Source organism: Macaca fascicularis, chromosome Y (genome assembly GCF_037993035.2).
Source record: "Macaca fascicularis isolate 582-1 chromosome Y, T2T-MFA8v1.1".
Classification (NCBI taxonomy): Eukaryota; Metazoa; Chordata; class Mammalia; order Primates; family Cercopithecidae; genus Macaca; species Macaca fascicularis.
Genome location: NC_132903.1, coordinates 4,196,622 through 4,213,159, shown reverse-complemented (window position 1 = coordinate 4,213,159; position 16,538 = coordinate 4,196,622). Strand labels below are relative to the sequence as shown.

The 16,538-nt window shown below is 37.6% G+C and overlaps 1 protein-coding gene across 36 annotated transcripts in view; it reads right to left on the bottom strand.

Annotated features, from left to right (window-relative positions):
• USP9Y (ubiquitin specific peptidase 9 Y-linked) overlaps positions 1-16,538 on the bottom strand; it is a 211,552-nt gene that overhangs the window by 154,633 nt on the left and 40,381 nt on the right. For 34 of the 36 annotated variants that reach the window (XM_074030450.1, XM_074030458.1, XM_074030467.1 and 31 more), the window contains one exon: positions 10,431-10,574. In XM_074030450.1, the coding sequence (XP_073886551.1) occupies positions 10,431-10,526 (96 nt within the window). In that variant the 5' untranslated portion in view covers positions 10,527-10,574. Of the gene's footprint in view, positions 1-10,430; positions 10,575-11,266; positions 11,327-16,538 lie in introns of those variants that run through there. The other 2 variants (XM_074030459.1, XM_074030453.1) reach the window with 2 other exon arrangements.

Here is a 16,538-nt window from a genome sequence, read left to right as displayed (position 1 = left end):
GTGAACCCAGGAAGTGGAGCTTGCAGTGAGCCGAGATTGCGCCACTGCACTCCAGCCTGGGTGACAGAGCAAGACTCTGTCTCAAAAAAAAAAAAAAAAAAAAAAAAAAAAAAATTAATGGCTACAAATTATTGCATGAGTTGACTAAGCAAAAATTAAAATTAGAGGGTATGTTTTTGTCATGTTTACTGTTAATAAATACACTCATAATAAACCTTATGAATTATCTCCTTAAGGATAGGATATTGAAGTAAAATGATTAAACAGGATAAACAATTCCTTTTAAGGCTATATTCCCAAACTACATTATAAAAGGTAGCACTAATCTTCACCCTTACATGCACCGTTGTGTTTACTTTAGTGTCTTCACCAATTTAGCTTCTAATAAATTAGTTTGACTACATACTACATAAATTCTGTAGAAGCCTGCTTTTTTAAACTTATTTTTACAGATTATAGATAATTATAGATTCACAACCTATTCCAAAAAAACTCTACATTCCTTAATAATAACCAATAGTTTAGACACAAAAATTCATAACTAGGGATTACAGGTTCCTATTGCTGTTACTTTTCTTCTTCCTCAGTTTCTCTTGAGAGAGACAAACAAGAAAAGGCAATAAAGCTGGATTCCTCAAAACATCAAGAATTAACACCTCATAATTAAAGAGATTAAAATATTTAACTTAAGCAACATATAAATTTCTTCCTTACAAATACCAATTATGGTTTAGGAAGATTAAATTGAAAAGTATGTCTGGAAGAGGACTGTATAGAATTGACCTCATTTCTTAAATGTTTAATAGAACTTGCCAATGTTTTCTTCATTGCAAGGTTTTAAAACTATAATTTCAGTTTCTGTACTCAGAACCATTATACTGGTGGTTACAAGTCTGTACTCAGAAACTGAAATTACAGTTACTTATTTCTTTTTCAGTCTTTCAGTCACCCAACTGTCCTTCAACAGGCAAATGGACAAACTAGTACATTTATGCAATAAAATACTACTCAGCAATTGACAGGAAAAAAACTTTTGTTGCAACATTAACAACATGGAAGAATACTAGATGTATAATGCCAAATATCAAAAGATTAAGTCAGCATGATGCTTATACAAGAGTTTAGAAAAAACAAACTATGCAGCATGGTAGCTCACATCCATAATACCAGCACTTTGGGAGGTGAAGATGGGAGGACCGATTAAACCCAGGAGTTTGAGACTAGCCTGGGCAACATAGGGTGACCCCATCTCTAGTTAAGGAATCAAAAGAAAAAGAAAAAGGCAAAACATACAAATGAAAAGCAGATCAGCATTTGCCAGGAACTGAAAAGGGAAGAGTTAAATATACAGGGACAGTGCAAATAGATTTTTGTATTTTACATGTTCATTATACTGGTGGTTACAAGTCTTTCATTTGTCAAACCCAGTATTTGTATATACTGCATCCCAAGTGACGTTTACTGTATATAGCCAAACGAACAGAAATTTCAAAAGCAAGAGAAACAAAAAGCACATGCATGTGGGCTTCAACTTCCAAGTCAGATGTGGTATTTGCAACAGATTACTGCGTCTCTCTATAACTGAAAAGTGGCTAAAATTAACTGATTGTTTAAAAAACTGCAGAAGCTACCTGGGTAAGAAAAAATACTCCAGAAACATACAGACTAGATAACTGCAATTAATGATTTCATTCCAATACAATTCTGCCTACAATGGATATGGACAGCAGGCTTAGAACTAGCTCAAAATCCACGGCAGATGCAAGTGGAAAGTCACAGAAAGTGTGGGAAGATAAGCTTCAGTAAAACTTTAACACATTATTTACAAGGCTTGAAGCAGAATGTTTGATTTCCTGTTAGGATATATTCTGGATGTTCAAGTGCCATAGATGGGAATAATAAAACCTAATGGAGACCTCCAAAGAAGAGAGTGAAACATTTCAGCACTGTTTCACTGAAACAATGGAAAGAGCCCCACTATAGTCTGTTGGAAAGTAAGAACAAAATAGAAGACCACTGAATCTTACCTATCTCTGATTCAACAGTCTCTAAGCTTGAATTAACCAACCCCATTCTGGCCAGTGAGAAAACAGTTATATTCTCTAAAATAGAAAGGTAGTAATAATATAAGCAAACTTTCAGATTAATGATGCTATATGAACGTAACCCTTAGGTGTGTTTCTGACCTAGAACATACAGGTAGGATACTGTGGAAATGACAATGCGACTTGTGAGTCTAGGTCATGAAAGGTACTATGGCTTTCTCTTCCCTCTCTTTTGGATCAGTTTCTCTGGCAAAGGTTAACCGCCATGTCTGAAGTCACTCAGGCAGCCCTATGAGGGGATTTACATGGTAAGAAACAGGCCTCTACCCATCTGCCATGTGAGTAAACCACTGTGGAAATGAACCCACCACAGTCACAGTCAAGCCTATCCGTACATACCTATGATAAAGTTAAATTTATAAATTAGGCACAGTAAGAGATTAACAACAATTAACAATTTTTCCATGGATGGAGCCAGTCGAGGGGTGGAAGGGTTTGGGATGAAACCTGATCATCGGAATCTAGATTTCTCATAAGGAGCATGCAACCTACATATTACGAGAATCTAATGCTGCCGTTGATCTGACAGGATGTGGGGGTGGGGTTCAGATGGCAATGCTTGCTCACCTGCCTGATGCTCACCTTCTGCTGTACGACCCGCTTCCTAACAGGCCACAGTGTGGTAATGGTCCGACCTGGGACTGGGGATTCCTGCTCTACATTCACAAAAGTAGCAGAATGCACATTCTTTTCAAGGGCACATGGAACATTCATCAGGACACACAATGCCACAAAATAAATCTTAACAAATATAGGAAGACTTAACTCATAAAAGTTTCTTTTCAGATCAGGATACAATAAAAGTAGAAATCAACAGCAGAAGAGACCAGGCACAGGGGCTCACGCCTGTAATCCCAGCACTTTGGGGGGCCGAAGTGGGCGGATCATGAGGTCAGGAGATCAAGACCATTTTGGCTAGCACAGTGATACCCTGTTGTCTACTAAAAATACAAAAACAAAATTAGCTGCGCTTGGTGGCATGTGTCTGTAGACCCAGTCACTTGGGAGGCTAAGGCAGGAGAATGGTGTGAAGCCAGGAGGCGGAGCTTCCAGTGAGCTGAGATCACACCACTGCACTCCAGCCTGGGTGACACAGCGAGACTCTCCGCCTCAAAAATAAAAAAAGAAATCAACAGCAGAAAAAAAACCCCAAAAATCCATACATAAGTAGAATTTAAACAATACGTCTTAAATGGCCTATCCATCAAAGACGAGAAGTCCAATAGAAACTATAATATGTGAGGCAAATAAAAACGAAAAAATACCAAACTTATGGGATAGAGCAGAAGCAGTGCTGAGGGAACCCTAAAGCACTTTAAAAAAAGATCTCAAATCAACAACCAAAATTTGCACCTTAAAGAACTAAAAGAATAACAAAATACATCCATGCTCCACAAAACATTTCATTCAAGATGAACTAAATATACAATGGTCATCTCATAATATTGTAATATTCCATTTTTACTAAATTTTTTTTATTTAGAACTTACCACTGTATTATAATTACCTGCCATATTCAACACATGCTAACAGGTTAGTCACCTAAGGCAATAACTGGCCTACATGTATAGTAGGTTATACCATCCAAGTTTGTGTAAGCACACTGTGATGTTTGCAAGACAGTGAAATCACTGTCAATGCATTACTTGGAACATATGCCTTCGTTAAGTGACACATTAAAGCAAAAGGAAGCACAGATGTAAACAAAACAGAGAATAGAAAAACAACTAAGAAAAACCAATGAAATCAAAATTCTGTTCTTGAAAAAGATAAAGAGCTGCCAAATTTAGCTAGATTGACTAAGAAAAGAAGAGCCAAATAATTAATATTAGAAACAAAAGAGGCGTTACTATAGATTTTATACAAAAAAAGTTAAGGATTATCAGTGCATCCTATAAACTACTGTATCCCAGCAAACTGCATAACCTGGAGAAAAAAACAAATTCCCAGAAACATACAATCTACACCAAGAACAAGTTATAAAGAAATAGACAATCTGAGTAGATCTTAAGCCTCTGTGGCAACCAGTCCCAAAGTATGAAAACCTAACCTGTAATTAAAGAATTACTGAAGGCTCCTGGTAGGAAGTATGCAATGCAAGTTAAAAACTAAGAGGCCAGGCATGGTGGCTCATGCATGTAATCCCAACACTTTGGGAAGCTAAGGTGGGTGGATCATGAGGTCAGGAGTTCAAGACCAGTCTAGCCAAGATGGTAAAACTCCATCTCTACTAAAAATACAAAAATGAGCTAGGGCTGCTGGTGGGTGCCTATAATCCCAGCTACTTGGGAGGCTGAGGCACAGAATTGCTTGAACCTGGGAGGCGGAGCATGCAGTGAGCCGACATCGCACTACTGCACTCCAGCCTGGGTGACAGAGCGAGACTCCATCTCAAGAAACAAAAACAAAAACAAAAACCTACTAAGAAGCCAAATTTTATGGGAATGCACAATTTTTTTTTTTAACTTTTCCCTGAAAAGTCCCCTTGAGCTTCTCGGAGGGAAAGATGCAAAGTTGCCATTTTGAAATACAGAAGAACATTCTGTTCTATTAAAAGTAAGCCCTCAAGAGAAACTAGTTTATCCTACTAAGGTTTTTTAATGCCTAAGTGACCTAAAGGAAAAAAAGATACTCAACTCTAGCCTGCTATAGCATTCTACATGGTAGAATTAAAAACCCCAATTCCAGCTCCCTATACCCATCATGTTCCATGTAAGCCACAGTCCAATGGCCACAGGCTCACAAAGACATTGAGTCTTAATGATATAGATTACAGACTGCTTCCCCTCCCCAAATACCTTACCAGTACATTAGAGCCCATCTACCAAAGTTCCTTTCTACATAGTACTTTATGTGCATCTCTCAAGAAAAAATTACAATGCATACTAAAAGGCAAAAAAAACTGAAGAGACAGAGCAAGCATCAAATTCACACTCAGATTTAACAGGAATGTTAGGTTTTTCAGATGGAGGCTAGACACAGTGACTCAAGCCTGTAATCCCAGCACTTTGGGAAGTGATTGCAGGTGGACAGCTTGAATCCAGGAGTTCAAGACTTGGCTGGTCAACATGGTAAAACCCCATCTCCACCAAAAAAAAAACAAAAATCAGCCAGGCGTGATAGCACATGCCTATAGTCTCAGCTACTTGGGAGGCTAATGAGGGAGGATCACTTCAGCCTAGGAGGGAGAGATTGTGGTGAGCCAAGATTCCACCACCATACTCCAGCCTGGGGAATAGCGTGGTAGCACGTCTCCAAACAAAAAGATTTATCAGATGGAACTATAACTACCATTAATGCACCAAGGGCTCTAATGAATAAAGCAGATGACATGAGAGGAAAGACTGTTAATGTAAGCAGAGAGAGAAATTCTAAAAAAGAATCAAGGTGATACAGGAATGAAGAACGTCTTCATTCCTGTGCATTTTAATGATGCACTCATTAAAAAAATTAGATCTGAACACTGAAAAGCAGAGAAAAATAGGCTGACAAAAAAAAAGTAGGCCTGGCATGGTGGCTGTAATCCCAGCACTCTGGGAGGCGGAGGCGGGTGGATCATGAGGTCAGGAGTTCGAGACCAGCCTGACCAACATGGTGAAACCCTGTCTCTATTAAAAATACAAAAATTAGCCAGGCATGGTGGCACGTGCCTGTAATTCCAGCTACTCAGGAGGCTGAGGCAGGAGAATCACTTGAACCTGGGAAGTGCAGGTTGCAGTGAGCCGAGGTCATACCACTGCACTCCAGCCTGGGCGACACAGCGAGACTCCATCTCAAAAAAAATGTGTGTGTGTGTGTGTGTCTTATGAAACAACTTACATGTCTTATGAACAACTTACATGTTCATAAGACATGTAAGTTGTTCATAATTGTCTTATGAAACAACTTGCATGTAATGGAAATAGCCAAAGGAAAAAAAAGAGAAAGAAAACCAGAAGCAATTATAACTAAAAAATTTCCCCAAATTAGTGCCACACAATAAACAACAGATTCAGGAAGCTCAGAGAATTCCAAGCTAGATAAATGCCAAAACAAACAAACAACCAACAACAACAACAAACAAAAAGAGTACACCTAGAAATACAAAGTGCAGAAAATCAAAAATAAAAGGTTTGAAAGATGCTACAGGAAAACATCTTATCTATAAGCAATGCAATGATAAGAATTACACTGGGTTTGGTCTAAGATATCATACAAGCAAGAGACTGGAATAAGATATCTAGAAGTGTTGCGAGGAAACAACTACCAATCTAGAATTCTGTATTCTGCAAAAGTATACCTAAAAAGTGGAGAAATAAAAACTTGGTCAGACAAAAGTCAAGAGAATTTGTTGTCAATGTATCTGCTCTGCAAGTTTTTGAGACAGTAGAAAAATGATATACAACAGAAACATCTTCAAAAGAAAAGCATTCTGTAATGAATGCGTGAAGATAACATAAAAACTCTTCTTTTTATCTTAAATGATCTAAGACATAATGGTTTCTCTAAAATAAAATTAGCAGCTGGGCACAGTGGCTTCTGCCTGTAATACCAGTGACTCAGGAGGGCTGAAGTGGGAGGGTTGCTTGAGTCCAGGAGTTTGAGATTAGCCTGGTAAATATAGTGAGATCCTCTACAAAAATTAAAAAAAAAAAAAAGGAGCCAGATATGCTAGCACATGCCTGTAGTCTTAGCTACCTTGGAGGCTGAGGTGGCAACAACACTTGATCCCAGGAATTCAACACTACTGTAAGCTAAGATCATGTTACTGCATTCTAGCCTGGGTTGACAGCGATACCTGTCTCAAAAATAACAAACTAAATTAAAACAGCATTAACAACAATGTATTCAAGGATTACAGCTTATGTAAAAATGAAATGAAAGACAGCAATGATACAAGAACAGGAGGAAACAATTACAGATATTTTGTTATGACAACACATGGACTCCACACTGGAAAGCGGACTTACGGATTTGGTATAAATGCCTATTGCAAATTCTAGGGCAACCACTATAAAATTTAAAAATAAAAGTCTATGATTAATCTAAGAAAAGAAAAAAATATATAAAATGTTCAATTACAACCACAAAAGGCAGAAAAAATGGACACAAATTAATAATAAACAATAAGGGTAACAAATGGAGAACAATAACAAACAGTGTAGATACTAACCCAACTATATCAATAATTATCTTCAATATCAATGGCCTAAATATACAATTAAAAGATTATTATAATAGATCAAAAAACAAAAGCCAACTATATGCTGTCCATAGGAAACCCACTTTAAATACAAAGATGTAGATCAGAATTAAAGGAATGAAGAAAAACACACCAAGGTAACACTAATCAAAAGAAAGGGAAATTAGCCATACTAACTTCACAAAGTCAACTTCAGAGATACTAACTTCACAAAGTCAACTTCAGGGAAGGAGAATTGTACAAGGAAGAATGTAATATATGTGGTCAATTCAACAAGCTGGAAATATCTTTAATGTATATGCTCCTAACAATATGGCCCCAAAATATGTGAGGCAAAAACTGATAGAAATGCAAGGAGGACTAGATTGATCCACTAAGATAGTTGAAGAGTTCAACACCCTTCCATGAGAAATGGACAGATCCAGCAGACTACATCAGTAGAAACAGAAAAAACTCAACAGCATCATCCATTAACTGGATCTAACTGATATCTTTAGATTATTTCCCCCACAACAGTGAGTATACCTTCTTCTTAAGTGCAGTGGGAACATTCACCAAGATAACCCGCTCAGGGGCCATAAAACTCACCTTAATAAATTTAAAATAAAAATAATGTAACACATGCTTTCAGGCCACAATAACATTGACACAGAAATCACTAAAAGACAGTTGTAAAATCCTAAAATGTTTGGGTACTAACACACTTCTAAATAACATGAGTTATTTAGAAAGAGAAAGGGCTGGGCACGGTGGCTCTTGCCCATAATCCCAGCACTTTGGGGGGCTGAGGAAGGCAGATCACAAGGTCAGGAGTTCGAGAACAGCCTGACCAACATGGTGAAACCCCATCTCTACTAAAAATACAAAAATTAGACAGGTGTGGTGGCGCACACCTGTAATCCCAGCTACTCAGGAGGCTGAGGCAGAAGAATCGCTTGAACCCAGGAGGCAGAGATTTCAGTGAGCCAAACGCCACTGCACTCCCAGCCTGGGTGACAGAGCAAGACTCCGTCTAAAACAGAAAAAAAAGGGAGAGAGAAAGAAAGCTCAAGAGAAATAAAAATAAAATTTGCACAAAGTGAAAATTCAACTTAAAATCTGTGGAATACAGCAAAAGCAGAACTGAGACAAAAATTTATACCACTGAATGCATATATTAAAAAGAAACATCTAAAATCAATAATTAAACCTTCCGTTAAAAAAAAAGTAGCAAAAAGTATGAATTAATTCCAAAGTAAGCAGAAAAGAACTACAGCAGGAATGAAAATGACAAGAAATTAACAGAAAAATCAGCAAAACCATACATGCTGGTTCCTTGAAAATATCAATAAGCCTCTAGTCAGGCTAAGAAAAAAGGAAACATAAATTATTAATTACAGAATTGAAACAGAGGACATATAATACAGATGCCATAGTCATTAATGGATCCCCAAACCCCAGGTCACATACTGACTGGTACCAGTCCGTGGCCTGTTAGGAACCAGGCTGTGCAGCAGAAGGTGAGTGTCAGGCAAGCCAGCATTAGCACCTGAGCCCGCCTCCTGCCATATCAGCAGACGCATCAGAATCTCACAGGAGCCTGAATCATATTGTAAACTGGATCCGTGTGAGGGATCTAGGCTGCATGCTCCTTATGAGAATCTAACTAATGCCTGACGATCTGAGGTGGAACAGTATCATCCCAAAACCATTCTACGTCCCCCCATCTGTGGAAAAAGTATCTTCCACAAAAGCAGTTGCTGGTCCCAAAAGGGTTGGGGCTGCTGCACTGAAGGATTATAAAGGAATACTACGAACAACTCTATGCCTACCAGAAATTCCTTTAAAGACACAATCTGCCAAAACTCAGAAAAGAAACAGATCATTTGAATTGGCAATATTTTCTAAATAAAGTGTCAATAAATAACAGTCTTCTGAAACAGAAGGCACAACACCCAGAAAGGCTCAGTGATAAATTCTCTCAAATATATAAAAATAAAACCCTATCAATTCTCTACCATTTTTTTCCACCAGATGGAAGCAAAGGGAATACTTTCTTTCTCGGCCATTCTATGAGGTCAGCATTACCCTCATACCAACAATCAAATATATCGCAAGAAAACTAGACCAATATACATCATGAACATAAATCCAAGTATCAACAAAATACTGCCTCAAGGAACTAGAAAATGAGCAGCAAACAAAACCTACAGAAAGCAAAATAATGAGTCATAGAAAAAGAAAGAAAAAACACACAAATGGGAATTAAAAAGCCAAAACCCCGAAAACATTAACTCAATGCAATTAATGACTCACCCTAGGAAAAAAGGCAAGAAAAAGTAAAGGCAAATTACTAACATTAGAAGCTTCATGTATCTTACAAAAAATCTACCAGGATAGTAAAAGAAGTAATTATTTCCAAATAGGTCAGCACAGAACTTTGATATTAAATCTATGTTAACTAAACCTTTTAGAAGTATTATTTTACTTATCCTTGTTTTACAGATATGGAAACTGAGGCTTAGATATTATAGCAGTTAGAGTCATAAGATAATCTTATAAAGTGGGGTTTGAATATAAATAGCTGCCTGATGTCTGTACTTATAACTAAGGTTACAATGATTAACTGAATACTTTTGCCCTCAGATTCACATGGGACCTTAGAAACAGAAAAACACAGGGCTACATTCTCAACCATGTACAGTAATCAAGGTTTCCTTTCACTAAGAGCCAGAGTCACTTTTTTTTTTTTTTTGAGACAGGGTCTCATTCTGTTACCCAGACTGGAGTGCAATGCCTTGATCACAGCTTACTGCAGTCTTGACCTCCCAGGCTCAGGTGATACTCTTGCCTCAGCCTCCCAGGCAGATGGGACTGTCTGCATGTGCTACCATGCCCAACTAATTTTTGTATTTTCTGTAGAGACAGGGTTTCATCATGTTGCCCAAGCTGCTGTTCAACTCCTGGGCTAAAGCAATCCTCTCTTCAGCCTCTGAAAATGCTGGGACTACAGGTGTGAGCTACCACACTCAGCCCATAGTCACTCTTTTCATGTGTACCTTAAAATAACCACATATTTTATGATTACTTTACAAATCATTTAGGACACGTTTCACTTTTTGTATTCCACAGTACCCAAAACAACACAGTCTTACTCCTCCTACCTGGTTCTGTTGGAAGAGATGCTGAGACTGTCCATCAGGAACCTGGCCCTGGCTGTCATTCCCTCCTACTGGAGAGCCATGAGTGATGGCTGTCATACTTGACACAGAAAGATCTTTGCTATTTTGTCTCTTTATGTAGTTGTCCTAAGGGAAGAAATTATAGACCACTTATAGAAGATGAAGTACCAGCATATGTCAGTCTTAAAAATCTCCAATTCAAGCACTAAACATCTTGCAGAGAACATTTCATAACCTAAAAGGAAAAAGGTACCACTGGCCTACATATTAAAAAGACAAGTAAGAGTCGGGGCACGGTGGCACATACCTGTAATCCCAGCACTTTGAGAGGCCAAGGCAGGTGGATCACCTGAGTTCAGGAGTTTGCGACCAGCCTGACTAACATGGTGAAACCCCATCTCTGCTAAGTACAAAAAAAATACAGCTGGGCGTAGTGACACATGCCAGTAATCCGAGCTACTTGGGAGGCTGAGACAGGAGAATAGCTTGTACCTGGGAGGCAGAGGTGGCAGTGAGCCAAGATCACACCTTTGCACTCCAGCCTGCCTGGGCAACAAGAACAAAACTCCGTCTCCAAAAAAAAAAGATGAATAGAAATAATTACAATTTTAATATGTATAGTAACATCACCAGTCTTCACAGTCAATAACAGAGGATTATAAAAGTAAGAGAAATAAAAAGTTAAATTTGTATTAACAGTTTTACTCCCCTTAAGAAATTGATACTATTGTACAAGCAGTAATGCCAGGAAACATACAATAAATAATATAACATTCCAGAAAAATAAGTAAGGTTCTTGGTTGTCATTTTTAACTTACAGAAGAATCTGTGAAAGGCCTATCAATTGCTGCCTTATATATACTGTGAAAATTTAATACCTAAACACAAGGAAACTAGTATTACATTTTTACAAAGAATTCAAGGCAATGCACAGTCAACAGAGAGCATTATAAATGGTTTTTAAGATAATTTTTAAGTGATTTAAATATAAAATTTAAAACTTTGGGGTAATTTTTCTTTGGACGGGTTTAAACTACACCATAGTTCTCTCCAAAACCATCAAATCTGTCAAGTGACCTCAGGTTTCCACTTTTGACAAGTCTTTTTCAATAGTCCTTTAGGAGAAACAACAGTATATTCAAAGAATCTTAACAGGACTACAGGACACAGAAATTGAATGGTGACGGTCCACTGCAACCTGACAGGAGTATGGAAAAATGCCACCAAATCCTTTACATTCCATATTCATTAGTCCAGTGGTTTTCATCCTAAACTGCAAACTAGCATTTCCTGAAGTACTTCTAGAGGATTCCTAATGCCCGAGTTCCAGCGTAGACCAAACACAGCAAAACATCTGAGACCTAATAATTGGTACTTCTTCAAAATCTCCAAGCTTAATCTGTTGTGTCACTGATTGAGAACTAGGTTTGTTTCCATAAAAATTAAAAGGTAGGGTGCAGTGGCTCACGCCTGTAATTCCAGCACTTTGGGAGGCCAGGCGGGTGGATCACAAGGTCAGGAGATCAAGACCACCCTGGCTAACAAAGTAAAACCCGTCTCTACTAAAAATACCAAAAATTAGCTGGGCATGGTGGTGGGCACCTGTAGTCCCAGCTACTCGGGAGGCTGAGGCTGGAGAATGGCGTGAACTTGGGAGATGGAGCTTGCAGTGAGCCGAGATCGTGCCAATGCACTCTAGCCTGGGCAACAGAGTAAGACTCAGTATCAAAAAAAACAAAAACAAAAAACTAAAACTAGAAATCAAAGCAAGGTAGAAAAGAATAATCAGTGATATCTATGTGTCCAAAACACATTGCCAAAAAAAGGAAGGGAGGGAGGGAAGGAGGGAGGGAGGGAGGGAGGGAGGAAGGGAGGGAGGAAGGAAAAGGAAGGAAGGAGAGAGAGAGAGAGAGAGAGAAAGAGAGAAAGAGAGAAAGAAAGAGAGAGAGAGAAGAGTAAGGCACAGTATATAAAACATTAAAGTAAAACAAATCAAATAGGCCGGGCGCGGTGGCTCAAGCCTGTAATTCCAGCACTTTGGGAGGCCGAGACGGGCGGATCACGAGGTCAGGAGATCGAGACCATCCCAACATGGGCTAACATGGTGAAACCCCGTCTCCACTAAAAAAGACAAAAAACTAGCCGGGCAAGGTGGCGGGCGTCTGTAGTCCCAGCTACTCGGGAGGCTGAGGCAGGAGAATGGCGGGAACCCGGGAGGCGGAGCTTGCAGTGAGCTGAGATCCGGCCACTGCACTCCAGCCTGGGCGACAGAGTGAGACTCCGTCTCAAAAAAATAAAAATAAAAATAAATAAACAAATAAATATGTGTATAACAAATTTAACAGCACTTTTTAGAAGTCAGGCACTATGTGAAACACTTAATTTCACTCAACAAATCCATTTAGTAGAACAAATCCTTCACAGGTAAACATACAGAGTAAAAAAAGCAAATTGCTGGGCCAGGCCTAGTGGCTCACGCCTGTAACCCCAGCACTTTGGGAGGCTGAGGCGGGTGGATCACCAAAGGTGGGGAGTTCATGACCAGCCTGACCAACAAGGAGATACTCTGTCTCTACTAAAAATACAAAATTAGCTGGGAATAGTGGCACATGCCTGTAATCCAGCTATTCGGGAGGCTGAGGAAGGAGAATTGCTTGAACCCAGGAGGCAGAGGTTGCGGTGAGCCGAGATTGCACCATTGCATTCCAGCCTGGGCAACAAGAGCAAAATTCTGTCTCAAAAAAAAAAAAAAAAAAAAGTTAATTGCTCACATCAGTACATAGTGGAAAAAAGGATTCTAACACAGGAAGTCTGCCATGATTAAACCACTACACATACGCCCTTTCAATCTCATTAAAAATCAAGACAAAACAAATTATAACAGTGCAATACTATTCTGTTTTTCCTGATAACACTCGTCAAAAAAAAATAAAGACTGGTAACTAAACACTTAAGTCAGACATATATTGTTCTTTAATAAATAAAATCAAAAACCAAGTTACAAATTAATATTATTCCATAAGGGTAGGATTGAAAAGAAAATGGACAAAAACCAAACGTGAAGTATATACATACACAAAAATCTACCTCTATGTGGTCATCTTATCATATAGTCTTCTCTTTCATTGTTTTTTGCTACATAAAAATTCTCACTCAAAATGTTTTATATGAAACACGCTTTAAAACAAACTAAAAAAACTCCCTACCGTTTTCTATTTTAGTTCTGCTGCTAATAAAAACTACTTAAGTAAGTTTTTCCTGCAACTAAGAAAGAAACCAGCCACTTTACTCTATACTACTCCAAACTTGCTCATGTCTGTTCCTTTTGTCCCTTACCTGGGCTTCTGATGCCACATATATGCCCCACATATGAAAAAAACTTGCTCTAATCTTCTATTTTCTCAATTTCTTCCTGGATTCACTTTTCATAGCCTATAAAATATGTTCAAGGCTTCCCTACTGAAAGTCACCAAAATCTGAACTTCCTCTTCTAGAAAATTCTTGAAAAAGTGGCAATGTCTTTCCTTTTCCTCATCGATTGCCTTGTATCCAAGCTGCTTTGAGTCAGGATGGTTTTATGATTTAGAAATGATAACCAATTGCCCTAAAAGTACAGGCAAGCTTTCTGTGGAGTGCTTTTTTTTTTTTTTTTTTTTTTTTTTAGGGAGGAGAAAGATGAAGTTACATCAATTTACTATGTAACTCTCTACAGATCACAAGATCCTATTGCAGTTATAACCAGAAACAAAATATCTGCAGAATATATACCAATGAAAATTAAGAGAATCAAACCACATATCACTACCAAAAAATAAACAAAACACAAAAGGCAGTAAAAGAGAAAATAAGCCAAAAGCCACAAGAAATACAGGATAATGGTAACTAACTGACAATATAGATACTTTTCTTTCAGTAACTACTTTAAATGTAAATGGATTCTCCAATCAAACACACAGATGAGCTGTAAGGTTAAAAAAGCAAGTTCAACCTTATCCTTCCCTGTAAGAGACTCACAAGGTCCTACAATAGACTATGAGATCAAAGAATAACCATAGCTTCAAAGTGAAAAAATGGAGGAGGATATTTCATGCATATAATAACCACATGAGAGCAGAGTTTGTTATAATAGTATCACACAAAATAGACTAAATAAAAAAATTCCACAAGAGACAGGGAAAAACACAATCATAAAAAGGTAATTCATTAGGAAGATAAAAAATTGTAAATATGCAACAAAAAGCAGAGCTCTAAAATATATAAAGCAATATGGATAGAATTAAAGGAAAAAATAGATAGTAACACAATAACAGTACGAAATTTCGCTAACTCACTGTCTACCCAAACCAGACCAAAGAAAAAAAAATTAAACAAGGAAATAGAGGATTTGAACAATAAAACAATTAGACACATGCTGAACACTAACCCAAAAACAGCAGGATACACATTCTTTTCAAGTGTATACAGCACATTCCCCAAGACAAATCTCATATCAAAGCAAGTATTAATAAGATTAAAATAACAGAAACCCACAGGAGGTATCTTTTCAGAAAACAATGGAATGAAAATAGAATCAACAGCAGAAAGAAAACTGGAAATCCACAAATACGCGAAAATTTTAAAAAACGTTCTGAACCAATGGGTCAGAAAAATTACAATGACAAATAGAAAATATCTCGAGAAAAATTAACGAGAAAACATACCAAAACTGATGAGACACAGCAAAAGCAATGCTAGAGGAAAGTTTATAGTTTTAAAGTTTATAACTTTAATACCTGTAAATGCTGGCATTAAATCTGAAATTAACAACCTAACTATAATCTTAAAGAAGGAGAAAAAGAACTAAACCTGAAGCTAACTGAAGAAAGATCATAGCAGAGATAAATAAAATACAGAATAGAAAAAAAAGAAAAAAAAAAAATCAACCAAACCAAAAAGAGGCTGTTTGAAAGATCAACACAACTGACACCACTACTTACATAAAGAAGAAAAAAATAAAACCTCAAATAACTAAAAACAAGAATGAAAGGACATACAACCAATGCAAACAGAAAAAAAAGGAGTTTAAGAAAATACTTTGAACAACTATATGTCACTAAATCACATAAGCTAGAAAAAATGAACGTAAGTTGCTAAAAACACACAATCTACCAACACTAGATAATGAAGGATTAGAAAATCTGAACAGATTTATAACTAGGTAAGGAGGCTGAATCATAATTTAAAAACTTTCCAACCAAGAAGTCTGTGATCACATGACTTCACTGAAGAATTACACAAAGATCTAAAGAATACGTTATCACCAATCCCAAAAGTCTTCCTGAAAAATAAAGAAAACACTCCTAAATTGACTTTGGAATAAAGCTAATGCAGGTCCTCTTAGACTAAATCTGTGCTTTCTTTTCCACTAAAAAGAAACTAGAGACCAACATTCCTGATAAATATAGATGCAAAAATCTTTAACAGAATACTAGCAAACCAAATTCAGCAGTATTGTGAAAAAATTATAAACAAATGGGATTTATTTTTGCAATGCAAAGTTAGTTTAATACATCAATACCAATCAATGTAATATACCTTGTCACCAAAAAAAGGAGAAAAACTGCATGACCTTTATCTTGATGTAGAAAAAAATAACTAAATTCAACAACCTTGTATTACCATTCAACAAAACACAACATAAAAAAGGGTGACATAGCCAAGATGGTCTCCATCTCCTGACCTTGAAAGGTGAAGCCAGCTGGACTTCCTGGGTTGAACGGGGACTTGGAGAACTTTTCTGTCTAGCTAGAGGATTGTAAACGCACCAATCAGCACTCTGTGTCTAGCTAAAAGATTGTAAATGTACCAATCAGCGCTCTGTAAAAACACACCAATGAGTGCTCTGTGTCTAACTAGAGGATCGTAAACACACCCATCAGCACTCTGTAAAAATGCACCCATATGCGCTCTGTATTGAGCTAAAGGATTGTAAATGCACCAATCAGCACTCTGTGAAATGGACCAATCAGCAGGATGTGGGTGGGGACAAAGAAGGGAATAAAAGCTGGCCACCCTCAGCCAGCAGCAGCAACCCACTCGGGTCCCCTTCTA